We start from the raw sequence: 26,453 nt of genomic DNA, 5'->3' as shown, positions 1-26,453 counted from the left end.
TTGCTTTGTTGTCCAGGCTGAGGTGCAGGAGTGATCATAGCTCACTGCAGCCTTGAACTCCTGGGCTCTGTGATCCTCCCACCTCAGCCTCCTGAGCAGCTGGGAATACAGATGTGCACCACTATGCCCAGCTAATTGGCAGGGAATGTTTTAAAAACTTGTATTTGTGCCTGAACTTTGCACCTAAAACTACAGCCATGGCCCCAGAACACTGTTGGGTCTGAGTCGGCGCCTCACCATCTCCCTCCATTACCTCTGCTAGTGGCCTTGTGGTGGCACAGCCAGCTTAGCACTCACCCAGGGACAGGTCCCTCAAATCAGGCCAGGTCGGGCCTGGGTGAAGGAGGCCCTACCGCCACTTTGCTGGGCTCTGCCATTTGGGGATGTGCCAGGGTTTGCAAACACCTCTGAAGACATCCCCCAAAATAGCTCCCACATAAAGGGCTGTGGAGGGGGTGGGAGTGGAGATAAGGAAAGCCTGGTGGTGTCATATTCCTCAGTCATTTGGTGCCTGTCCAGCTCAGTGGCACATACGTGCTTAAATATGAGCGAGGGCCGGTGAGGCATGGAGAGAGGCGAGTGCTGGGTGGCCACAGCAATGGCTTTGGTAGGGTCTTGGCTCTGAGAGGCAGGAGACCTGAGTAAGAGAGTCAGCTCTGGGATCTCTCCCTGGTCCTAAGGGCTCCTCCCCAGTTCTGAACTCTGAGTAACCCTCTTCCAGAGCAGTGAGGCCAAGGTCATTGTTAATGAGTATTTATTGTTAATAAAACCATAGTACATTTACAGTAGGTGACAACATTATTGTACAGTTAAAGTATCATACAATATTACAGCAATAAAATAATGCCTATTTCTTTGTACATCCAGCCAAGCAGCTAGTCAAAATATTTTCCAGGATTGCAAGCCCTTGGGGGCTGTTCAGGGTGACCTGAGTGACACCTCCTGAATTGCCCAGGGCTTTTGGTGAATAAATAGTTTCTAAGGTGCCTCCAGACAGGCCGTGCCTGATGCTGCCCCAGTGTCTGGTCCATAAATACGACAGGTGTCAGGGGAGCCTGGAGCCTGCAGAATTCGAGGGCAAGGCCGGGAGGGGACACAACAGAAAGGCCTCTTCTCTTGGCCCTTATTTTCCATCAATGACCCGTCCTTTATCTCCAAGAGCCACAGTTCCCAGTGGGAAGTGTTTGCCCAGCTCTCAATCCTCCATTAAAGGAGCGAAGAGACTTGACCAGGGGGCTCTGCTTCCTGGCCCCACAAAGGCAACCTAGTTTAGGCCTGAGGTTCCAGAATCCACGCATTTACTTTGGCCCCTAAAACCACAGCAAAACAAGAGCTGAGGCCATTCCTACACAGTACCCCATCCCCTACCCCTCCATGCCAGACTTAGCGCAGAAACCATCAGCTGAGGAAATGCCCTCTGCTGCTAACTGAGCAAGCCAATAGTCCTGATGGGAGGTACTCTGGAAGCCCAGGCACCAAAGACAATGGGGGGACTCTGGGTGGCAGCAGTCATGGTGACGGGGGGGTCAGGCCACTGGATGCCCACATCAAGCCTGTCAAACCTTTGAGGAAAAAGTTCAGGGATTTGGGCAGCCTTTGCTATGTGACATTTAGGAAGAAAAATACCAGCTTTTGAATTACTATAGACGATCGGGGGCCTAGGCAGTATGCATTCTATACATTCATAAGGATTCCCGCACCCCCAAGAGCCCCAGTTGGGATGGTCTGAATTTACTGAGGCCCTAGGAGGGCCTGGGCAGAGGTGGATCAGGACCAGCTGCTGACCTGCAGGAGGGGAGAGCGACACGCAGGGGGAGTGCATGGCTGCCCTTGAGGGGCAGACTGGGATAGGGAGGAGGGCCACCAGTTGGCTACATCTCTCCTTTGCCTATCAAACAGCTCTAGAGCAGAGGAGATGAGGGTGCGCTGTCTGGTGACAGGTGGGGCATCTGGGGAAGGAGGAGGAAACAGCCCCGTGACCCTGGCTCCAAGAGGGCCTACAACCATAGCCTGACCTGGTGGGCCCTGGCATCTCCACAGGCCCTGGTGCTGGCAGCCTCCGCCCCCCGCCTCACACCCGGGAGGTGATGTAGACAGAGTGCACGCGCTCCGCCAGGGTGTTCTGCAGGTCCTGCAGCGGATCCAGGCCCTGCACTTTGCTGCTGCGGCCGTAGATGAGCTGCCGGAAGGCATCCTGCTCCAGCAGGGCCTTCATGTGCTTGAGAAAGAAGCCCTCACAGAACAGGGCCAGTTCTGGGGCATTGTGGATCTGTAGGGCAGAGAGAGGAGGGGCGAAGCTCATGTCCTTAGTACAGCCCCACTCACCCTCACCCCCAAATACTGCCTACCCATGGCCACGGCCCTGCTTAAGCCCCACCCTGGCCAGGGGAGGCGTTCCCTGTCCCTGCATCCTGAGGCCACCTCTGCTATATCTGAACTGTTCCAGCCCCCGTCATTTTCCTGCCTGTGTCATACTGTCATGCTGCCCTGTTAAGTGGCAGTCATCCCTGTTGGATTGGAAGTTCCCTTCCTAAGGGCAAGAACAGGGACTGTCCACCACTGGGTGTCCAGGGCTCAGCACCAGGCCTGGCATGTGAGTGTGCACATGGTAAATGCTGGATAAGGATGTCACTCAACAAATATCAAGGGGCCGCTCTGGGTTTTCAGTTCAGAGGTCAAGGTCTCTGCAGTGCTGCAGATGTCCTATTTTGGGGGAGACAGAATCTGAGGAACCAAAGACAAGGTAACTGCAGACGGTGCTAGAGACTGTGAAGGAGGTAAAGTCAACGTGACCGGATGGTGTGTGAGAGGCCAGGGGAGGCCTGGGGACACCAGCTGATGAAGATGAAGGGCGGGAAAGAGCTTTACAGGAAAAGGGAAGCGTCACAAAAGCCCTGGGGTCTGGGCACGCTGAGAAGGAAGCATGGGGGAGTGAAGGGAGATGTGGGCAGGACCTTGGGGGCCTTGGAAGGCATGATAAGGGCTGGCTATTATTTAGCCTGCAGCAGGTGGAAAACCTTTGGTGGGATTAAGTATGGGAGTAACACAGTCTTTGTACTTTCTTGGGGGGCGGGGGGAGTGTGTTGAGACAAAGTCTCACTCTGTCGCCCAGGCTGGAGTGCAGTGGCATGATCACAGCTCACTACAGTCTCAACCTCCTGGGCTCAAGTGGTCCTCCTGCCTCAGCCTCCTGAGCAACTGGGACCACAGGTACACGCCAGGACACTCAGCTAGTTTGTAGAGGCAGGGTCTTGCCATGTTTCACAGGCTGGTCTAAACTCCTGGTCCTCCTGGCTCATCCTCCCGAAGTACTGGGATTACAGGTGTGAGCCACTGTGCCTGGCCATGGTTTTTGAACTTTTAAAAGAACCTTGTGGATTGCAAGGCTAAGGCCAGAAAGTAGGGAGGCTGGGCCAATGCCATTGTCCAAGAGAATGATGGTGGTGGCTTAGGGCAAGGTGAGGGCAGTAGAGATGAAGGGAAGTGGAGAAACTGCTGGTGTGTTTCAGAGGTACATGGCTTGCATTTGGGGTGGGATTTTACAAATCAAATATGGTTCCTAAGTTTTGAGTCTGAGCAACTGAGCAGTGACCATGTCGCTTGTTGAGATGGGGCAGCTGGGGAGGCACAGGTAGGGGAGAAAAGTAAATACCTATGGCTTTGATTTTACTCAGAGGCTCAGCAACTTACCCAGGTGGCAGAGCTGGAATGTGAACCAGGATGCACCTGGCTCAGAAGCTCCCCTCCCAAGCTACCATGTGGCCGGTGGGCAGCAGTGCCCCCAGGCTACAGAGAGTTGCCTACCCTCCCTCAGCCTCTACTCTGCCCTCAAGCAGCCTGGCCACTCGCATCTCCTAGCTCATCCCCAGTGTGGCCACACGGCCGAGGCCCCCGTGGAGCAGAGCATGTGGTGGGAGGTGGCCAGCAGGCATCCTTGGCCCTCACCTTGGCATATTTGTAGGTGTTCACGGCGCTCTCCACGCTGAGGGTCTGGGAGCATAGGATCTCGCAGTGCCTCTGCAGGGCATCCAGCTGGAACAGGCTGGCAGCTGACAGCAGCTGGTAGGGAGGCAGAGCAGGTCTTGGGGACCCATGGCCAGACCAGTAGCCCAGACAGCATGGAACAGAAAGCTCCTGAGTGCCATGTGCCCTGCTGCCTCCGCCCTCAGGCCCTACTACCTTCCGATCCGCCTGGACCTAACCATCCCCGCTGGGGCACGCACTGAGGCTGGGCTCAGCGGTGTGCACAGTTCCTGTTTCTGGGAATCACTCTTCCAGTGAGATGGAGAGGAAGAGGCACCTTACCTCTGTGAAGGGGGTAAATGGGAGACCGAGCAGCCGGGGACCCTGGCACAGGCCCCCTCCTCCTCTCCCGAGTCTCACCTCCAGGATGTCAGCGGTGGGGATCTCCATGGATTCTGTTCCTCCGTAGTACAGATACTGCATCATCATCTGTGGTGGGAAGAGGCCCGGGTGAATGCCACGTGGACCTGAGGCATGAAAGTCCTTGCCGGCCCCACAGGGTACTGCTCCAGCTGCCACCTCCAGGGGCCTGTCCCTCTGCAGAGCCCCAGCTCTGTCTCTCCCTCCCTCTCCTGCTCAGGCTGCGACTTGTGTTTTCCCGGGAACGCCACCTCTAGAAGCCACCTCCAAGACACTCTCTCCTGAGTCCCTGCCTGGATGACAAGCTCCCTCCGCGGAATGTTTCCCTACAATCCTCATAAGAACACCGTGAGCCCAGGAGGGAAGTTCCTATCCGCAGTTGGGGAAACTGAGGCCCAGGGAAGGAAGATGACTTGGCTCAAGTCCCTCAGCTCCCCGATGCCTGCAGCAGGACTCGCGGCATGCCTGGCCCCACGTGACTCATTGCTGGTGTGATCTAGATTCTACACAGGGAGTAGCAGTGGGGGGGTCTCTGAAGGGATGTTGGAGGATGCTGTCTCCTGCCTTCCCCTGTCTGTACAAGGACTCCAATGTAGAGGTGAGAGTCCATCCGGACTCTGTCTCAGGTGTGCTCCCTCAAAAAGAAAGCGCAGAGCCCAGGCCCATAGGCCCGGAGCTCCCCTCGACAGGTTGAGCCCCGCCTTGGGCTCCCAGATGAGGTGGTCCAGGACTAGGAACTATTTAGTTCTGCTGAGGTTTCAGTTACAAACGCAGCCATCACGCTGGAGCCTAGTGAGGTTCCCAGTTGGAAAAAGAAAAACAATTCTTTCTGGCTGGCTGAAGAAACGGCCCCAGCAAGGAGCTGGCAAGTGTGTAAGTAAACACGGCTCCAGCCGGCATAGTCGGGCTCTGTCAAGACCGGCCGTGAGGCTGCAGAGGCACCAGAGGGTCTAGGAGAAGGCCCAACTGCAGGGAGAGAAGTCGGGAGATGGGCCTGCCAGCCTCGTTCAGGCATCAGGAGACGTTGGCCAAGGCCCACCCTGGAGATGTCAGCCTCTCCCCACCTCTAGAGGTCTGGGAAGCTCCCACGGCCTTCTGCAGCCCCTGCTGGAGCCTGGATGGCGAGCTCATGATTGCATAGTAAGTAAGTATCCGTCTGCTCCCTCCAGACAGTGTGTGCCTTGGGCAAGCCATGCCCGCGTCCCTCTGCCCTCCCCATGCAGGGCACTGAATGAGTGCTCAGCAAGGTGTGGCACCAGCAGGAGCAGTGCCTGGAATGCCCCTCATACAGGGTTGGAGTTGGGGGACCAGGCAGGCAGGTCAGATCTTCCTTCTGGGATTCTTTGCTAAGGGATGGCCTCGGGGCAGCCCCTGGGGCCAGGCCTACCAGCCACCTTTGGCTGCAGCTCCCTTCCTGGCCTGGAAGGCCACCTCCTGCTGCATTTTAGGATTCGGTTTTGGCAAGGCCCAGTCTTGGGATCCATGGCACATGGATCTCCCTGAGGCCACTTGAATGCATATGAGGCCACAGAAGTCAGATCAGAATGGCTCACCTGGAGCCTTGCTGTGGGAGCTGGGCAGCCAGCAGGCAGACGTGGGTGAATTTTGCACAGCCTGGCAGTCCCTAGCAGGATACAGGTCATGTGCCTCCTGGAGCCAGGCAGCCTGCGGGGCTAGACAGGCTGCTTGAGGAAGGGCCCCAGACAGGACCAGCTGTAGAAGGGCAGCAGGGTTTCCTTCTGTCCTAAGTGGGCCACCTGGAAGCTGAGACTGCAGAAACCATGTTGGAAGGGCAGGGTTCGGGCCCTCTGGGCTATATGCTCAGTAACTTTTTTGTTTTGTTTTGTTTTGTTTTGAGACGGAGTTTCGCTCTTGTTGCCCAGGATGGAGTGCAGTGGCACAATCTTGGCTCACCGCAACCTCCACCTCCAGGGTTCGAGTGATCTTCCTGCCTCAGCCTCCTGAGTAGCTGGGATTAATTTTGTATTTTTAGTAGAGACAGGGTTTCTCCACGTTGGTCAGGCTGGTCTCAAACTCCTGACCTCAGGTGGTCCGCCCACCTCGGCCTCCCAGAGTGCTGGGATTACAGGCGTGAGCTACTGTGCCCAGCTGTCAGTAACTTTTACATTGATTACATGTTGAAATAATATTTTGGCTATACTGTAAGTTCAAAAATACTAAAGTCAATTTCACCTGCTCTTTTTTATGTGACTAGTAGTAAATTTTAAATTACAATGTATGCCTCACACTCTATCTGACAGTACTGCCTAGAAGTCCTTGGGCCTCTGTTTCCTCCTCCAGAAAACAAAATAATGATCCACACACCCCCACCCCACCCCGCCAACATGAGAGCCAGTGAGATATTTGGGGGCTGCTGGAAAACTTTCAGGCTTTGTTAGGGAACCCTGACCCCAGATTAATGGCTCCAGCCTGACCCCTCCAGGGAAGCCCCGGAAAGCCAGAGCTGAGGTCTGGAAGCCCCATCTGAAATGATGCCCCGGATATGGCGAAGTTCTGTATCCAGGGGACCCACGGGGCCAGTGCCCTGGGCCTGGTTAGAACAGTCGGCCAGAACTTGGCAAGAGGCCCAGGGGAAGGCACATGTGTGCTGTGGAGCTGAAGCCTGTCCCCTATTTGCCCTCCCAGCAACCCCGGGAGGTGCCAAGGGGCTGCTGAGCCTGTTCTGCGACAGATGCCCTCCCTTGGCCTGGTGGGTGAGCACAGGCGACCAAGCCTGCACACATCCCCTTATAGGCCGTGGTCACCCGTGGCCACATGTGTGCCCCCCAGTCTCCAGCGATTCCTGCAGTCCCTCTAGGACCTGCCTCCTGCCTGATCTGAGCATGACTCCACCTCCCGCTCCACTCACCTGGACATGTTCCTAAAGCTGCCCATTCTCCAGTGAGTTGGATTAAGGGGTGGGAAAAGAGGGAAGGGGAGATGCCACCACTCTGTGGCCTATGCCAGAATCCTGGGCCTCCCCTCCTCCCACATCCGTCAGTTACCAAGTTCCAAGTCCCATCCGCTCTTCCCTGGTCCATTTCCCTCCATCCCCCCAGCCACTGCCAAGCCAGGTCACCACTGTCACTCAGTTGGATTCCTCAGCAGCCCCTAACGGGTCCTCTGGAGGCGGCCATGCCCCCTTCCATCCCTTCTTACTGCTGCAAATGCAAACTTGGCCATTTGGCACATCCTGGGTTTGAATTCTGGCTCCATCACTTCCCAGCTATGTGATCTTGAGCAAGTTACTCAACTTCTCCATGCCTCTGACTCCTCCTCTATCAAGAGGCGATAACATACCTACACCTCCCTGGATCTGTGCTGTGGAGGCTTCAATAGAAACCAAGCAAAGCACTTAGAACCCTGCCTGCCTAAGTGTTAGTGATGGTGAGCTCATCCTACTGCTTAAAACCTTGAGGGCAGCGTCTCTGTCCTGTTTGCTGTGGTATTCACCCCAAAATGTCTAAATGCTACATAAGCATGGGGATAAGTGACTAGAGAGGGCATGAGAAAGAAAAAGCCATTTTAGGCCAGGTGTGGTGGCTCACGCCTGTAATCCCAGCACTTTGGGAGGCCGATGCGGGTGGATCACAAGGTCAGGAGTTCGAGACCAGCCTGACCAAGATGGTGAAACCCTGTCTCTACTAAAAATACAAAAATTAGCCAGGCGCGGTGGCAGGTGCCTGTAAATCCCAGCTACTCATGAGGCTGAGGCAAGAGAATCACTTGAACCCGGGCAGCAGAGGTTGCATTGAGCTGAGATTGTGCCATTGCACTCCAGCCTAGGCGACAGAGTGAGACTGTCAAAAAAAAAAAAAAAAAGCCATTTTAGAGGTGGCCCCATGTGCTTCTGTGAGACTCTTTGGGGTTTGCAATCTCTCCTATTATATCACAAACCACTCCTGTGCAGGGCAAGGCCCTAGACCCACCCGCCAGCTGCCTCCTGGCCTCAGTCCCAGCCCATAAGGGTGAGCTCTTCCAGCCCTGAGCCCACCACACGGCCTGGAGACCTGCAGTTGCTACTTTCTAGAAAGCTCCTCTCAGTGGGGTTCAGCTGAGATCCCAGCCAGGTCTCTTCCTCTGGACCTTGTCTGCCCTGACTGGAGTTTCTAGTACGTAGCCTTGTATGTTTTACAAAGCTTAGAGCCCGAAAGACCTGACTTTGATCTTCTACAGTCAGGATGTGCGCCTCACAGCCACATGCTTGACCACTGTGACTGGGGTTCCATGCTTGGGAGAAGTGACAGCCTCCATAGCCTCCAGCAGCACTGCTCAAACTGTACTGAGCACATGGCCACCTGGGGATCTTGTGAAGATGCAGGAGGGCTGGGGCGGGGCCTGGGGCTCTGCATTTCCAACAAGGTCTCAGTAATGCCCATTGGTTGGGGGCCCACCCTGATAACAAGGACTCACTCCACGGCTGTGTGGCCTGTATCTGTCCTTGCACGTCTGTCTGCAGGCTGCCCAGACCACCTGTCTAGCGGTGAGAGCTCAGTACCCATGCAACAGGCTCTGAAGCTGCAGCCCCACAATGGGATGGCTGCCTCTGCACAGGGAAAGACCTGGATGCTCTACTGATTCAACAAAATACAGAAGGCACTGGGAATAGAGTGGACAATGTCAGCCTACGCACAGCTGCCCACAAAGGTGAGCTCCTGGGGGAGGGTCATCCCTCCGAGAAGAGGGCGGCACCAAGACCCACACACCTGAAAAATATGGTACTTCATGTCGCTGATCTCAATGGTCTTGCTGCTGTCGCCATCCTGTTCTGATTTATTGGTCATTAGTGTCTTGAACCTGGAGTAAAGGAGACAAAGCAAGGCGGATTTTGAACCTTTTACTCCACCACTGTGTGGCGATGGCACCATTTGTCACCTGACTGGCTACCATGAGACGGAGCATTTTAAAAATTACTGCTGTGCTCCTAAAATAATTTTCAGCAAGTGCCATTTTACACAATCTTAGGAAGACATCTGGGCTGAGCCCGATTCTGTTCTCACCACCCACCATACAAGCGACCTGACTCCTGTGGCCAGAATGCTGACTCTTCATTCCAGAATATGTTTGCTAATAATCAAAGCAATAACTCGGCCAGAAAGAACACCACCTCAGAGACCCCCTTCCCTGCTGCCCCGGGTCCACCCTGCCTTGCCCCGCTGTGGGGCGAGTGGGGCTCTGCTGCCACGTGACCGCAGTCTGAGGGGCACAGGCTGTAGGGTACAGCCCCAGCGAGTCACTCTCTGTCACCTCGAATCTGAAACAAGGTGCTTCTGTGCCATGGGCTGGGAGTTTGTTATCTGAGGCTGCCTACCTGTTAGAAGCTGTCACCAGCAGGACTTTATGTGCATAAAACAGCTTTCCTTCCACTAGGAAGGTCACATCCGACATCTCCTTATTGTTCAAAAAGTGTGGATCTGTGGAAAGCGGGGAGACAGAGGGATATGGCCGAGGAGTCCCCTGCTGGGGGTTGCTTGTGTGTGCTGTGAGGTGCGTGTCTGGGGTTGGGGGTGGGACATAGGGGTGAGGAACAGAGAAACTGAGGCTGGAACCTTGACACTTGGAAATGGAAAGACAACAAAGTGGGGAGGGGGCAGGAAAGGGAAGAGGGGGAGGGCGTGTGGCAATGCGGGGCGCGGGGGGCGGGCGTTCACCTAGCCTGGCTGGCAGGGTCTTCCGGACCTCTGGGATGCTGGGGATGGGGCTGCTGCCATAGCAGTGGGTGAAGATGGCAGCCAGTTGCTGGATGACGGAGTCGTTCTGTGGGGAGGGGAGAGAGGGCCTGTGAGCTGCCTGCTGTGGCTGGCTGTTCACAGATGTAGATATATTAGGCTAATTTCAAAAGTCCAGGCCAGGATTAGTGCAGCCGCTGTCTTTTGTTCCTGCTAGATGTGGCTTGGCAAGAGATGCCTGTTCCTTCATCAGTGATTCCCCAAATGGCTTTTTTGGCCAGGTTCCAACCCAGACACATCCATGGCCTCTGCCCTCTACAGCCAGGCAGTGCAGGTCTAACTCTGGGTGCTCTGTGTGTGAGAGGGTGTGTGTGTGTGTGTTGGGGTGGGGGAGTCCCTGGGTGCTGGGGGTGAGCATATGTGTGTGTGTGTGTGTGTGTGTGTGTTGGGTGGGGGGGGTCCCTGGGTGCTGGGGACAGGCGTGTGGGCGTGTGTGTGTGTGTTGGGTGGGGGGGTCCCTGGGTGCTGGGGACAGGCGTGTGGGCGTGTGTGTGTGTGTTGGGTGGGGTGGTCCCTGGGTGCTGGGGACAGGCGTGTGGGCGTGTGTGTGTTGGGTCGGGGGGAGGTCCCTGGGTGCTGGGGACAGGCGTGTGGGTGTGTGTTGGGTGGGGGGGGGTCCCTGGGTGCTGGGGGCAGGTGTGTGGGCGTGTGTGTGTTGGGTGGGGAGGTCCCTGAGTCTGTCCATGTCTGCCTGTGTGTCCGTCTGTGTGTCCCATGGTCTGAGTCTGGGCCGTGGGCTTGGGAACCAGCCACTGGCCACACTCACTTTGCTGGTCTTGAGGATGTCAAACATGAGCTGCAAGCCCTCGGTCACCAGCTCCTCGTTGTACTCCTCCTCTTTGATGGAGCTGAAGTCCCGCAGGAGGCTCTGCACCACCGAGTACCGCGACTGCGAGAAGGAGGTCCTCAGAGACTCGATCCAGATGTGCAGCTTCCAGGGGACTCCTGGCCCAGGCAGGGAAGGGCAGGCAGTCACGCACCACAGCTAAGCGCTCCCGGCACAGACCACAGCCTTTTCTGGGCAGACTCTCCCAGGATGCCCCTGCTGTCTGCAGAGCACCCCGCCCACCCCCTCCCGCCTGCCCCCTTCCTGTGCGCTGAGTGGCCCTCTCAGGATGGCCATGGAAGGAAAGCTTTAATTCATTCTAATAGGGCTTGCTGGCAGGTCAGAGTGGAGTTTCAGGTTCTCATGAGATGAGGTGGAGGAGTGGCTTCGGCCCAAATGCAGGGAACTCAAGCTCTGAAAGTTGATGGCCCAGCCTGGGGATTTTGAAGCGTGGGCCCAGCACCCATAGTAGCCTTGTTGCTTATTGCGCTCAAAAATGACTTGCTAGAGAGGTCTCATAGTTGTGGAGGGGTGGCCAGGAGGGCTTGGATGGCCAGAGAATATGCCAGGCACTCCAGGACACACAGGCCTCCTTGCCTGCACGGAAGCTCAAAATGAACCTGGTCCTATCACAAGGCGCTCTCCCAGCACACAGATCACTGGAATGTCGCTGCACATCCCGGGCACATAATGACTGTTTTACCAGGTCCCCAGCGTGTGTCAGCGGGGCCATAACTTAAAATTGCTGTGGGAAGTTCGTGACGTAAAAAACTAGTCATGGCCGGGCGCGGTGGCTCAAGCCTGTAATCCCAGCACTTTGGGAGGCCGAGACGGGCGGATCACGAGGTCAGGAGATCGAGACCATCCTGGCTAACACGGTGAAACCCCGTCTCTACTAAAAAATACAAAAAACTAGCCGGGCGAGGTGGCGGGCGCCTGTAGTCCCAGCTACTCGGGAGGCTGAGGCAGGAGAATGGCGTGAACCCGGGAGGCGGAGCTTGCAGTGAGCTGAGATCCGGCCACTGCACTCCAGCCTGGGCGGTAGAGCGAGACTCTGTCTCAAAAAAAAAAAAAAAAAAAAAAACAAACTAGTCATATCCCTGGTGATTAGAGAGAGAGCTTCTTACCCCAGCCTCACTGTGGATTAAAGAACTGATGGCATTCCCCAGCGACACATGGACAGCAGTGTGGTGGTGGTACTACCCTTGGGTTACTGACTGCAGGTGGGGGTGACGTCTCCGTTTCCCAGTGAAGAACACTGAGGCTGACTCACTGCTGTCTTGGCCCAGCCCTGGGGGGTTGTGGCCCTGTGATGACAGTGACAGTGCTATCATCCACCAAGTGCTCACAGTGGCCACTGTGCCTTGTACTTTAGATGATGTCACCCCATTCTTAGATAAGGATCATTAGCACCAAACTCACAGAGGCAGCAATTGAGGCTTGGAGAGAGGACGTGGTGTGCAGCTAACACAGGACCTGACCTAAGTTTGTCTGACTAGCCTCCCTGGAGGACACCAAAAGTCCACAGACTCGCAGACCCAAGGAGTGCAAGGTCAACCAAGTGACAGGATTGCCGTCTCACAGCATGGAGTCCCGGGGCTGCAGAGGCTCCCAGCGCTCCACATCCCTGGGCTGTGACTGGGGAAGGGGCAGCGAAGCTCCAGCCAGGCAGGGTGGAGGACCCAAGGGCAGAGGGCTGGGCCATGACCCCAAGACATGGCACTGTTGAGCACTGTCTGAGACCCAGGGCCCCTCCTGACCTGGCTGTGTAGCTGGGGGGTCCCAGCCTCCACCCTGTCTGTGCTCAGCTGCCCTGGGGCTTGTCTGTCCCTGCGGGCCCTGGCCCTCTCAGGCCTGCTGAAGAGCACCTGGGAGTGACCGTGTGTGTCCATATGCATGCATGGACATGCGTGTGCACGCCCGCGAGGCCTCACCCAGCGCCCTCAGCTCCATGGTGATGTCCACATAGCCGTGCTCGGCGCTGTAGTACATGGCCTCCTGCAGGGCCTTGGTGCGGGTCCGGCTCAGCCGCACAGGCCCCTCGCTGCCGCTGCCCTGGCTCGACGCGTCGCTCTCCTCCACACCCTCGGCCAGGATCTCCTCCAGGGACAGCACGTCCGCTTTAGCCTGCTGCGGCTGCGTCAGGAGCTTCCTCAGGACGTTCCTGCGGGCCCAGGGATGAATGAAGGTGAGGGCTGAGGTCCCATAGGCAGTGCCCACCTGAGCTGTCCTCCAGTACCCCCCTGCCCCGATGGGCTGCTCTAGGGCATCCGAGGGCTCAGAGTTTCATGGTCTTCCTCCTCTAGGTAGGCCAGGGGTCCCAGGGTCACCGATCCCCATACACCTCCGAGAGGCAGGGCAGGGTGCAGGGGAACCCACCCTTCTACCATCCCGGTATTGCCGAGAAGTCATAGGCTTCGGGGCTGAGCGAGCTCTGCCATCCTGGCTGTGTGACCTTAGCCAGGTCACTCTACCTCTCTGAGCCCTGACTGCTTTGGTATCTGTATTGCAGGGTGTCATTATATCACACTTTCCTGGGGCTCATGTGAGGCTGATGTAAAGGGTTTAAATGCAGAGCCTGAAACACGGCAGGTCTGTCTAGATAGCAGCTGACTATGCACGTGAAAGTGTCTAAAACACAGGAAGAGCCCGGTAAGTACTCATTTGGTCCCTTCATGTTGATAAGGATGAACTGGAGATGGATGTCACGTAGAATTTGTTCATATTTACGAATGAAGACACAGAATATTAGACCCCACGGAGGACGCTTCCCCCTGCTGCTGCTTTTCGCCTCATGAGAGCCTACACACATCACCGTCACAGGCAATGGATCTGTCTTGCTCAAGGCCACTCCGGGTGGGGGTACAGACCCAGGACTTCTGGTTCCAAGACCCAGGCTCATTCTGTCGTGTCCTGTGGCCTGGGGCTCTGGGATGGATGCAGTATGGGTGGGGCTGCAAGGTTCCCGGGGGCTGATTTCTTCACGGCCACCCCGCAGACCCTCCTCATACCTGCCAAGCTCATGGCCTGGAGGTGCCCTTCCAAGGACCCAAGGTCCCTGCCAAGGGCTCCTGGACTTGCTAGCTCAGGCAGTTTACAGAGCACCTTGTTTGGGCCGGGCACTGGCACGTGAAGGTGAACTAGCCACGGTGCCTGTCCCAAGAGTCCTGTGCTCAGAGTGACAGGCGGATGAGCAGGCAGGCAGTCTCCACACAGTGTGAAGAGGCCTCTATGGGGGATACAGGCACTGGGCGGGGTGGAGTGGCCTAGAGGTGGCGATGTGGAAGATGGTGCCTGGAGGGTGAGGGCGGCTGAGGTGGGTGAACGTGGGGGTGGGCTGGAGACAGCTGGAGAAAAAAGCATTCTAGGGCAGGGGACCCCAGCCAGAGCATGAGCCTGGTGACAAGAATGGTGTCGGGGAACTGGAAGTAAGTGTCCTGCCTGCCAGCCCTGCTTTTCCGGGCCCTGTTTCTGCCCTGTAATAACCCCTTGTCTGGTCTCCCTCTTGCCCCTCCATGCTGCCCCTGACTTCAGCCTGCTGCTGTCCCGCCACACCCTTGGGCAGGCCTGGTCCCCACAAAGCAAGCTCTACCATCTGCACCTGGGGTAGGGTGCAATTTTGCACCAGGAGCCTCTGCACAGCTCAGCCATGTGCTGTTTGGACGCCCAAGGCCGCTTGGGCACTGGAGGACCACCAGCAGGCATGGGAAGCCGCGTGGTCCTGAGTGGGCTCTGGCAGCTGCAGAGTGGCCTCTCACTGGGAAACGGGACGGTCTGCCCTTGGCGTCGGGAGGCCCAGGCTTCAGTCCCAGGTCTGCCAGGAACCAGCTGTGGGTCCTCCCCCGTCTCCGGCCCCTGTGCTAAACTCCCCCATGTTTCTGGTTTATGAGCACACAGGCCCCCTGTTTTGGGAAAGGTCTCTGGGCCTAGCTCTTCTGCTCCCATGAGCTTATTTCAGTGCCCTCATGTCACACAGGGTGGGAATCCCGGGCAGGTACCTGTGGCCGTGGGCAGCTGAGTGGCTGAAGCAGTTCATGTCCTCATGGAGGGAGGAACCCATGCCGTGGGCCTCGAGCATGCTGAGGAGGGGGTCAGCGCCTCGGCTCAGCAACAAACTGACCAGCTCGTAGTTCCCTGAAAGAGAAGGCGGGCAGCACGGAGGACACTGAGATGGTGGCCGCCAGGGCAGCTGAGGCGAAAGGGAAGGGAGAGCGGGATTCTCGCAGCTCTGAGTGCTGGAATAAATCAGTAAACCCCACGCTTATCTGCATGTGGCAGATGAAGTGGAGGGAGAGGAAGAAGGCTGGCTGTGCCCTGCCCCTGTGCCCCCTCCCTGGGTCTCCAGAGGGAAGGGCCTCCCTGCCCTGCTGGGTCCTGCCAGATGCTGAGCCCAACAGAAACTGATGGGTAGGGCCAGGGGAAGCCCCCCAGTGGCCCAGAGAAGGGGTTTTAAGGCCCCCACACAGGGTCTGTGTGTGCTACAGAGACCCCTGCACGTCCAGCTACACGCCTGGCCAGGCTGGAGGGCACTACAGGGAAGGGTAGACAGAGCCTCCGGGTAGCAGGTGCCTACCTGCCGCAGAGGCCAGCTGCAGGGGCGTCTCCGCGTAGCTGTCCTCACCGCCGTTCACTGCCGAGCCCTCCACATTGGCACCAGCGTCCAGCAGCAACTGCCAGGGGCACAGAGGAGGAGGGCACTGCTCAGCATGGCAGGGAGCACCTGGGAAGGGCCAGGGTGCTTTGCGAACAGGGCCTTTACTTCTCTCCAGGCATGTGACCAAGATGCGGTTCACCCCAGCAGCTGAGGAACTGGAACTTTAGAACTCCAGGTTATCCTCAGGGCTAAGTTTCTAGAATCTTCAACTCCATTATTGTGGCCCAGGACCAAGCCCCTAAGCTGTGAGGACCTCTGAGCTTTTTCTGTCTTTCAAATGTTTTCCTGTGAACTGACTGCAGCCACCTTTCCGAGAATGCATGTGGATGAACAGCACAGAAAATGCTGCCCCCAATCTATGGGGTAAACTGTGGCTCTGGGTGGCAGCACGTGCTGGAGTCAGAAGGAGCAGGGTGTCAGTGCTGGCCACTGGCCAATGAGTAACCCCAGGCAGGTACTTCCATTCCCGGAGCCTCAGTCTTCCTCATCCACAGAATGGGAAGAGAGGCCTGCTTCCCTTAGGCTTCTCGTTGGAGAGGCACAGCAGGTACCCCAGGACGGCAGGTGGTGGGGCTGGAGCAGGAAGTTCCAGTCTAGGACAGCAGAGGGCCTCTCCCCATGCTAGCAAGGGCGGGCTTTGACAGGGGACAGATGGGGCAGAGTTAACAGACACCAGGCAGTTCCAGATGAGCCGGTCCTGGCTCTGCCTTGGGGCAGAAGTAGGGTCTGCGTTACTCCAACTGGTGACTTTCAGCTCCCGTTCCACCTTCCCTGACCAGCTGCTCTGGAGGGAGCAATCTTCCAGCCCTCCCGGGCTCCTAAAGACCAAACCTTCCTCCAAGCATGCATGGCAGCCTAGGGTAGCCCAACTGCCCTTTGCCTGGAGACCAGGAGTGGAGTTCGAGCTGACCTCTCTGGACTGTGTGGCATGGGGGACAGCCATCACTGGAGACACAGCAGTCAGAAATCAGTCATGGCCCAACTCCCTGCACCAGTGCCAAGGCAGTGGAGGTGGGGGCCTGCTCACTGGGGCAAAACTAGGCACGGGTTCAGGCAGGCTCAGGGCACAGCCCCGTGGACCCAGTCTGAACTGAGCTTGGGATTTTGCTCTGGTCCATATAAGGCAAAGGCGGCAGGATGTGGTGGCCACTGGGTAATGGCCACTCCCGGAGTCCTTGCTATAGGCTAGGGCCATGAATCAGCCAGACACAATCCCTGCCCTCAGAGGCCTTGCAACCTAGTGGGGAGCGAGGGTGTCACGCCAACTCCCTGGAAGGGGTGCCATGAAACCCTGCGTGTGCCAGCGATCTGAGGACCTGGGAGTAAGTGCATGTGGCTGGAGCTCCCGCTGGCATGGGGAGCTGCTCTGCCCACAGCTTCTGCTTCTAGAACCACCACCTCTCCCCACGCCAGCACAGCTACCTGGGCCGAGGTGGGCAACCTGTGGCTTGGCTCGACAGATGAGCCGTGCCAATCTGAATCCTAAGGAAGTAGGGAGGGGACAGGATTGCACAGACCCCATGATATAGAGCTGGCCCTGTGGTGGAATTCACAAGGGAGGAGAAAAGGGAAGGGTCAGAAAGGTGTCTGGAGGCGAGAAAGCTGAGTGGGGCTGGGACAGCCCCCGGTGTGCCCAACACGAGAGAGAGAGAGAGATGCCGGAAGGGCATGACAGGACCCTAATGCTGCCTGGACCTGGGTCTTGTTTCCTAAAATTACACATGTCCTTGCACTAATCCCTTTCCTTGAGGCAACTCGGGTGGGCCACTGCCCTATTGATCGGGTGAGCTGGCCTTAAGCAGTGCCTTTGGGATCTCTCATTCAGGGCACCTGCCCACTCAGCTGAGGCTGGGGCCGTGCTTGGGGCCCAGCTCACCTGGTAAGCTGGGGGGCATGGTGGTCACCTGGCAGGAGCTCACCTGGACCACAGAGATGTGTCCATGCAGCACAGCAAATGTCAGTGAGGTCCAGTGCCGGCTGTCGGGGTGGATGGAAGGATGCCTGGGAGAGTTGCTTGGAACCTGGAAAATACCACAAATCATCTGTGTTTTCTGGGCACCCGAGTGAAGGGAGTACCCTGCAGGGATGGTGAACAGGAGTTAACAAGTGCTTTCAGCATTCGATTGGTAATGTTTGCCTGTAGCACAAAGTGGACAATGCTCAAAAAGAGAGGATAGGTGTTTAACTAGCAATGTCCGCCCTGGGCAAAAGAGGGCAGATTGGGAGTGCTTTATGCTTCAGAGGGAGGCAGAGCTAGAAGTATTTGGGGATGGAAGGAATGGCTGGAGATTAGGCTGGTAAAAGGAGAAAGATACGATGAAAACAGAATCACAGCCCATCTCTCCACTCAACTCCCGCCTCAGTCCACTTCCTCTCAGACAGAAAGCCCAAATCTTGAGGAGACTTCCCTGTGCTAATGGTGGCCTCTGTGCATCTATCTTGTCTTTCCAGTCTTGCACATCTACTCAATTGCCCAAAACATCACGCCCAGCATGTTTGCTGGAGACTTCGGAGTGATCCTTGCTGGCCTAGGACCTGGGTGCAGCTCTGTGGGGCTTCCTCACCTGGATGTCCAAGTTTGCCCCGGCATCAATCAACATCTGGACCATCGCTTCGTCCCCAGCAGCGCAGGCATACATTAGCGGCGTCATACCCTGAGCAAATCAAATGCACATGCTGAACTGTTTGCAAACAGAACACAACACCACATACCCACAGGCCTCTGCCCCAGAAACCACAGATCAGGCCCCCTGCCACCCCAGCCGAGCATCCTGTGCTCCCCCAGGCTTTGTGCTTCCTTTGGGCTGCTGGGCATAGGGCATGGGGAAGGTGAGTGGGGGCATTGCCAGGAGCACTGCAGGACACTGGAGCGGGGCCCAGCACAGGCTGTGCAGCCAGGCTCGGTGCCAAGGCCTCCTCTACCATGAGGAGCTGTAAACTTTGTACAAGTCATTTGCCCTCTCTGTGCCTCAGTTTCTTCATCTGTAAATGGGGAACCAGAGCAGTATCTTATCTCCCTCAAAGGGTTGTTGTAGAGTGTGGATTAATATGTATAAAGTGCTTAGTTCAGAATGAGCTCACCTTGATTAAGAGCTACCTAATTAAAATACCAACAACACAACAACACTCTCACGGCTACTATGCCATACAGCCTCACCCAGGCCCTGTGCGTGGAGATCACCATGCTAGTGATTAGCATGCAGCATCTCCCTCCACCATCGTAATATTCCCATTCTCCCCATTTTACAACTGAGGAGCGGAGAAGGGGAATTAACTGCCCAAAGTCACACAACTAGCAAGAGGTTGAACTCGGGGCAGGACCCAGGCCTCCATAAGCTGTGAAGCCCGAGTTTGCGCCGTCTCACGAGATGGTAAAGGAGGCATTTGACTTCAATGTCTTCTGCTACTGAGCAGTTCAGAGCGTTCCTGCAAGCTGAGTCCTACTGTTTCCCTGGGTTAGGTGGGCAGTTGGCGGGGCCGCCTCCCTGGCTGGGAATCCTCTGTGACTGGCAACAGCAAAGGCAGTGCAAACTGTTTATTCCACGGCTGGATCCCAGCAAGTGTTTGCCTGGTGCCCCGTGATGTTATTTATTAGAATATTTGTGTGTAGACAAGATCTCCTTACCTCATAAATCCTTGCCTAGTGGCCAGAGATAAAGCAATGGCCTGAGATTAATCATGGGGTGAGAGGGCTGTTTACCCACAGATTGTTCTATAAATACTAAGGTTTAGGGAACAAACAGGATTGAGCACTTAGACAAAGGCCAACACCACAGAATAAAAATCTGGCTTTGTTTCATCTCCCTGTGGACAGACTTGACTTACTTTTTTTTCTCCACACATCTGTACACAATTTGGAGTTTAAACCAAATGATGGGCTCTGCGAGGAGACACTGCTTTTTCCCTTGTCCCTGTCCCCACACACTCCAGACATATAAAGAGGCCAAATAAAACCAGGCTGGCCTGCAGATTTCAGGCATCGTCATCGTATTGACAGTAATACGACTACAATAATCATCGTATTGGCAATAAAACCGGAATGAACATTTGCTGAGTGCTGACTATGTGCTGGATGCAGACGTCCCCCTAACCCTATGTGGCAGGTGCTATCATCCCCCACCTTAGAGGGGAGGAAACGGAAGCACCTCGGGGAGGCAGAGTAACTTGTTCAAGATGCTATAGCTCTCACAGTCACTAAATCCTAGGTCAGTCTGAAGCTAAAGTCCACGGCTTCCACACTGTGCTGTTGAAGAAGGAAGACTCCACCGGGACAAAAGCTCCCACAAGGCCCTGGAGCCTGTGTGGACGGAGAGGCTCCCACGAGATCCCACAGCAGCCTGTCACCTGCCACTGCCCTCCGGAAGCCCAGCGCTGGGCCTGTGGTCCTTCCCCAACCCCCGGCCCGGGTCCACACCCTGACTGCCCCACCCCACGCTCCTTATGTCCGTTTCCCTGGAATCCCTTCCCGACTCCTCTCTGCTCCATCCCCATGCTGCCCTCCCCCAGGCTGGGCTCAACCGCCTCCAGCAGGAAGCTTCCCCTGGCAGCCCGTCCCATCTGTCAGAGTCCACCCTGGCCTCACGGTCTGCCCAGAGTTTCATCACACGCTGCACTGTGCCGTCACCTCATCTGAGAACGCTGCCTTAACTCGCCACTGTCATCTAACTCCCCACGCTCTGTGTGGCCTTCCAGACCCCACACTGCCCTTCCGCACACGGTAAGTGCTCTCAGTACAGTGTCAAATAAACACACAGGATATTCCATAGTGGTTGAGGGACTGGGTCTGGCTGCTCAGATTCTCCACCCAGCTCTGCTCCTTACTAGTGGTATGACCTTAGGTAAAGCAACCTCTCTGTCCGTCAATTTCCTCATCTATACAATGGGGAAAATAATATGCTCCATCACCATCACAGGGCTGCTGTCAAGATGAAATGAGTTAATCTACGTGAAGCACTTAGAACAATGCCTCGAACATAGCAAATGCTATATAAATGTTAGCTGTTCACAGCAAAAGTAAAAAAACAGATGCGAAACTCAAGTTAAAGCCTATGTAAAACTACATCACCTCCAACATTTCCTACCCATTTTCATGCTTCATTTTAGTCCTCAGCACTTTAAATGAACATCCTCTACATTTTACATGTCTGTGTTTCTTATTATCTGTCTCCCCCACTAAAATGGTGGCTCCATGAGGACAGGGGTTTCTATGCCCCCAGCAAGTAGTCGGCCCACAATAGGCCATACTACAGGGTTAGCGACCGGGTTCCTAGCTGGAGATGAAGCTCACTCTCCTGAACTCATTCCTAGCCTTGCACCACCTGAAACAGTGGCCAGCTGTCCAGCCAGGGAAGTGGAAGCCACATGACAAAGTTTTTCCAAGGGGTACTAGAAGTCTCCAAGCTGACACTCCATGTGACCAGGCAGGGGGCAGGCAGGGTTCGGGGAGGTAGCCCGCCTCTTCGAAGCACAGAGCTGAGCAAGTCTCAGGGTTAAGACAGAGGGCCGCCAAGGCTGGGAGCTGAGAATTCCCAACTCTGGTCCTCGCGCCTGTCTTAGTGGAGCTCTCAGGACGTACCTGGTCATCCATGGTGTTAACCCCATCTGGCCCCAAGGCCTCAATGGCTTGGTTGATGAGGTCCGTCCTCCCACAGTTGAGCATGCGGAAACCCAGGTCCTGGTTGAATTTTTCAGTAGCTGCTCGGGCATCCAGCCTCCGGAAGGAACTGAAACAGTGTTCAGGTCTGCCCAGAAGAGACCCAAAGGTGCATGTGACTGTATGCAGACAGCAACTTTCAATGATGTGACACAGATGCGTGAGGCTTACATGTAGAGTGAGGATGAGGATGGGTGGGGAGAAGGGCCAGGGAGTTATGATCAGATCAGCAATTACTGTCCCCATCATGTTCTGTGACATGAAGGGCACACATTTCTGCTTTTCTATAAGTACATTAAAAAATTGCTTGGGGGCCAGGTGCAGTGGCTCACACCTGTAATACCAGCACTTTGGGAGGCCAAGGCAGGTGAATCACTTGAGGTCAGTCAGGAGTTTAAGACTAGCCTAGTCAACGTGATGAAACCCCGTCTCCACTCAAAATACAAAAATTAGCCAGGCATGGTAGCATGTGCCTGTAATCCCAGCTAATCAGGAGGCTGAGGGAGGAGAATCAATTGAACCCAGGAGGCGGAGGTTGCAGTGAGCCAAGATTGGGCCACTGCACTCCAGCCTGGGCAACAGAGCAAGACTCCATCTCAATCAATCAATCGATCAATAAGTAAGTAAGTAAGTGTTCTGAGCCCTCATTGCTTCAACTGGCAGAAAACAAAGACTCATGTAAAACAATCTGTTATGGGGCTGCCCCGAGCAGGAAGCAGCTCCCACCCAGACTCGTGCCATAGCACTTGGTTGTATACTGTTTGCGTCGAGCAGGCTGCACTCAGCCTGTAAATGGTCACCCTGGCCAGGTTCTAGTGTTTAGCTCTGTGTTCTCTCTCTTTAAGACTTCCTGGTGAGGCCCAGAAGTACCAAACAGATGGCAGAGAGTGGCATAGACTCCCATTTGCAAACAATGCAACCTACATGGAAAGTCACAGATAATGCCTGTGTTATAGGGGTCACATCACGGACGTCCAGTTGGCAGCTTTGGCCTGGAGCCTTGGTTGGGCCAAAATGTAGAAAGTTCATGTCCTAGAATGGGGTTTGGGCCTTCTGCATGAAGACAGAGGCCTGGGTTTGGGCAGAGGGTTAAAAAAAGATATAAGGCCAGGTGCGGTGGCTCATGCCTGTAATCCCAGCACTTTGGGAGGCGGAGTTCGGTGGATCACCTGGGGTCAGGAGTTTGAGACCAGCCTGACCAACATGGTAAAACCCCATCTCTACTAAAAATACAAAATTACCCAGACGTGATGGTGCATGCCTGTAAGCCCAGCTATTTGGGAGGCTGAGGCAGGAGAATCGCTTGAACCCGGGAGGCAGAGGTTGCAGTGAGCTGAGATCGCGCCATTGCACTCCAGCCTGGGCAACAGAGCGAAACTCTGTCTCAAAAAAATATATATATATATTTTTTAAAATTTTAAAATAAAGTAGATAAAAGGCTCTCACGGGCCGAGGATGGCCAGGGAAGCTTCTCTAGAAAAGCTCCTCAGCAAATGAGTGTACTGTGAGAGGCACTTAGGCAAGGAAATTAGGAGCACAGGCTTGGAGGCCGTATGGACCTGGGTTCAAATCTGGACACAGTAAAGCACTAACTGAGTATCTGTGGGCAAGCTACTGTTCCCCTCTGACCTTCAGCTTCTTCATCTGTAAGACGGGCACGATTGCCTCTTCTCTACACTTGTCAGGAGGACTAAGATAATACACATAAAGAGGAAGGGCTCAGCACCTGCACCCAGGAAGGGCTCCACGTGGTGTCAATGACAGGAACAGAGGAAAGAATGGGCCCACTTCTGCCCCTCAGCCCCCAAGTATCCCAGAGTCAGATGTGTGGGCTCTCCTGCCCCATTCCCAATGTGTGTGTCCTCTGTGTAGCAGACCAGCAGCTGCAGGAGACGTTTCCAGACGGCAGCAAAGGTCTGCAATCGATCTGTTCCCATACTCAGCCTTGGCCTTTGCAGACGACACCCTTAGAGCAGCTCAAATGTGCTGCAGCCCCTGCTCTCTGACCCCCTCCCAGCCACCTGGGGAAGAAGCTAGCAGAGGGGAGCCGCTGGGGGCAGGACGTGGATGCCGGGGTCCTCCCTCCTCCCTGGTTCATACTTGAGCTGCCGAGGTTCACAGTCCAGACCAGGCAGCAGCAGCCGGGCCGCCTGCCGGATGTCGCCGCTGTCCACGGTGAGGCTGCGGCGGTGCTCTGCGTAGGTGATGGCCACGCGCATCCACTCCATGAGGGGTGGCAGCAGCATGAAGGGCCTGTGGGGCAGCAGAGAGAGGGTCAGGCGGTGGGTGGGGGTCCCTGCAGGGCAGCAGAGAGAGGGTCAGGCCTAGGGAGAGTGCTCCCTGAAAGGCAGCAGGGGACCCCTCAAGCACACACATGCTCACAGGCGGCCACCAAGGCTGATCACCCCTTGCAGGGGACCTACTCCTTCTGCTCACAGAGACCCAGACTGAACCTGCAATGCACAGAAGGAATTTCTGTCATGAACCATTAGCAGAACCTGAGGGCCCTCAGGTGGCCCAGGGAAGGAATGGTTCCCCAGTGTGTGGAATTGGGGACCTTGTCCCCTCCAAAGAGTTCAGTCAGGGTCCCCAAGTGTTCTCTGCAGAGGGGAGAAGCTGCACAGCTAAGAGTCTCACAGACCCAGGTCCAAACCCAGGGCTGCCACCAGCAGCATCAGGTCACCATCCCCTCTAACAAGCACACACGAGTCTGTTTCTCCATCTGCAACACGCATGTGATACCTCCTTATCGAGGCTGTCATGAGGCCAAATGGGACGACGCATATTACGCTGTTGTGCAACATTAATGACCACTGCTTCCTCACCTGGCACCTAGGCCGAGGTGGGCTGACACCACTTCCTGTGCCAGGCCACGGTTGCCCCCAGTTTGGTACTCAGGGAAGAGTAGTGGCCTCCGCCGGGCTCAGTGGCTCACCTGTAATCTCAGCACTTTGGGGGGCCGAGACGGGCGGATCACGAGGTCAGGAGATCGAGATCATCCTGGCTAACACGGTGAAACCCCGTTTCTACTAAAAAATACAAAAAATTAGCCGGGCGTGGAGGCGGGCGCCTGTAGTCCCAGCTACTTGGGAGGCTGAGGCAGGAGAATGGCGTGAACCCGCGATGTGGAGCTTGCAGTGAGCTGAGATCTGGCCACTGCACTCCAGCCTGGGCGACACAGCGGGCCTCTGTCTCAAAAAAAAAAAAAAAAAAAAAAAAAAAAAAAGAAGAGTAGCGGCCTCAGGTCCCACAGAGAGGAATGGTCCTAGCGGGTCCGAGAATCACTAAGAGCCCACAAAAGCAAGGAGAGGCGGCGGCAGGCTTAGCCCGCTCTGCGCCACCAGGGGACGCCACGTGCACAGCCTGTGCTGGGACCTGACTGCGGCGCAGGCGGCGCCCGCCCCTGCCCGCGGCCAGCGGCTCAGATTCAGTCAGGGCGGCGGGGGCGCGTTTCTGTCCTCTGCCAGCTCTGGCAAGGCTCCGTGTTGAAGCCCCCTCAGGAGACCACTTCGCCGTCCAACAGACCTCCCCGCCGCGGAGGGGCCCGGATGGCAGCCTGTAGCTTCATGACTTAGTGGGACACCCACCTGCTCTGCCCAGAATGGATGGAGATCTTTCCCTGCACTGTCACAGGAACAAGGCAGCCCTGGAGCCCTGCCCCTCACTCATGCTGTTCTCCCTGATGACAGCCCAGAAGTCAGCCTCCCGGCTCCTGCCTGTTCCCAGCCCCTCCCGATGCCACTCTTGTCCTTCCTTTCAAACTAAGCCAGGGAGCGGGCAGGCAGCCAGGGGCAGGCGGCCAGGCCTCCGGCCACCCCAGCTCCCTCGGGGCTCTTGGAGTGTCCAGCCGGTGCGGTCACTGCGGTCTCTCCCCTTGACATGCCGCTAAGTGCTCTGGCCAGGAAAAAGATGTCCATTCTCTCTCCTCAGCTAGGAAGTAAGCCGCCTCCAGGGAGTCATCCTGGGCTGCCCTCGGAACCCCTATCTCAGGTCTCCAAAAGCTCAGGTCATCTCCAGAATTCTAAAAGTTTCTCTCCTTGAGGGCAAAGAATGCTTTTATTTTAAAAACTAGCCAACAAAATGTAAATGCTCCTTGACTTAGGATGGGGTTACTTCCCAATAAACCCACTGTAAGTTGAAAATATCCTCAGCGAAAATGCATTGAATACACCTCACCTACTGAACAGCTTACCTTAAACATGCTCAGAACACCTCCATTAGCCTACAGTTAGGCAAGATTATATAACCCAAAACCTATCTTATAATAGTGTTGAACATCAGTGTAACTACTGAATCCTGCACTGACAGTGAAACACAGAATGGTTGTGTGCGTACTCTAAGTAGTTTCTACTAAATGCATGTCGCTTTCACACCACTGTAAAGCTGAAAAATTGTAAGTTGCACCATCGCAAGTCAGGGATTTTCTGTAATCAGAAGTGATCTTGAAGGTCTTTCCTTTGGGAAGGTATTCTAATGTTCTGGTTCTGTCACTTCCAAAACTATTCCTAGGTTTGAGCCACTTAACTGGTCCACTGAGCGCACCAATCCGTATGAAGGGAAGGGCCACAGGCCAGTAAAGCCTCGCTATCTCTGGCCCTGAAAGCCTCCCAGAACTTCACCTCACCCTATCTCCCGCCCTGGCTCACCCCCGTCACCAGGACACACCACCAGCACTCATGCACCTCAAGCCCACCCTGCCTGCTCCCATCTCCACGTGAGAATGAACAGCTCTCACCCCTGCTTGTCTAGATCCTATTTATCCTTCAAGACTCCATTCCAATGCCACCTGCTTCAGAAGCCTTCCCAGATTCTCTTCCCCCCACCAAAAAAAAAACGGGGGCTGGGTGCAGTGGCTCATGCCTGTAATCCCAGTACTTTGGTAGGCTGAGGTGGGCGGATCACAAGGTCAGGAGTTCGAGACCAGTCTGGCCAATATGGTGAAACCCCATCTCTACTAAAAATATAAAAATTAGCCGGGCATGGTGGTGCTCACCTGTAGTCCCAGCTACTCGGGAAGCTGAGGCAGAAGAATTGCTTAAATCCGCAAGGCGGAGATCACAGTGAGCCGAGATCATGCCACTGCACTCCAGCCAGGGTGACAGAGCGAGACTCCGTCCCCGGCCACCCACCCCCTACAAAAAAAAAAAAAAGAAGAAATATCTTCCTGGTCTGAAATCACTCAGAACTCTCCTTTACAGCAATAGCCAT

The 26,453-nt window shown here is 55.6% G+C and overlaps 1 protein-coding gene and 1 long non-coding RNA gene across 2 annotated transcripts in view; one reads left to right on the top strand and one right to left on the bottom strand.

The window, feature by feature from the left end:
* Nucleotides 1-609: 609 nt before the first annotated feature.
* Nucleotides 610-9,206, top strand: LOC114672283 (uncharacterized). Its single transcript, XR_003722580.2, has 2 exons — nucleotides 610-5,527; nucleotides 8,843-9,206. It is a non-coding gene; the product is annotated as an uncharacterized LOC114672283 (long non-coding RNA).
* The window catches only part of ABTB2 (ankyrin repeat and BTB domain containing 2), a 213,959-nt gene continuing 188,243 nt past the window's right edge, over nucleotides 738-26,453 (bottom strand). Inside the window, exons 4-17 of the mRNA XM_015114548.3 lie at nucleotides 23,346-23,498; nucleotides 21,168-21,333; nucleotides 18,157-18,246; nucleotides 17,512-17,613; nucleotides 15,512-15,608; nucleotides 14,937-15,072; nucleotides 12,873-13,102; nucleotides 10,879-11,057; nucleotides 10,035-10,140; nucleotides 9,695-9,797; nucleotides 9,090-9,180; nucleotides 4,384-4,452; nucleotides 3,946-4,059; nucleotides 738-2,269 (exon numbers count right to left, since the gene is read on the bottom strand). Coding sequence (XP_014970034.2) covers nucleotides 2,072-2,269; nucleotides 3,946-4,059; nucleotides 4,384-4,452; nucleotides 9,090-9,180; nucleotides 9,695-9,797; nucleotides 10,035-10,140; nucleotides 10,879-11,057; nucleotides 12,873-13,102; nucleotides 14,937-15,072; nucleotides 15,512-15,608; nucleotides 17,512-17,613; nucleotides 18,157-18,246; nucleotides 21,168-21,333; nucleotides 23,346-23,498 — 1,834 coding nt within the window. The 3' untranslated portion in view covers nucleotides 738-2,071. The remainder of the gene's footprint in view (nucleotides 2,270-3,945; nucleotides 4,060-4,383; nucleotides 4,453-9,089; nucleotides 9,181-9,694; nucleotides 9,798-10,034; nucleotides 10,141-10,878; nucleotides 11,058-12,872; nucleotides 13,103-14,936; nucleotides 15,073-15,511; nucleotides 15,609-17,511; nucleotides 17,614-18,156; nucleotides 18,247-21,167; nucleotides 21,334-23,345; nucleotides 23,499-26,453) is intronic.

This window comes from Macaca mulatta, chromosome 14 (genome assembly GCF_049350105.2).
Source record: "Macaca mulatta isolate MMU2019108-1 chromosome 14, T2T-MMU8v2.0, whole genome shotgun sequence".
NCBI lineage: Eukaryota > Metazoa > Chordata > Mammalia > Primates > Cercopithecidae > Macaca > Macaca mulatta.
The sequence above is the reverse complement of the archived record's forward strand: the minus strand, read 5'-3'. Positions and strand labels throughout refer to the sequence as shown.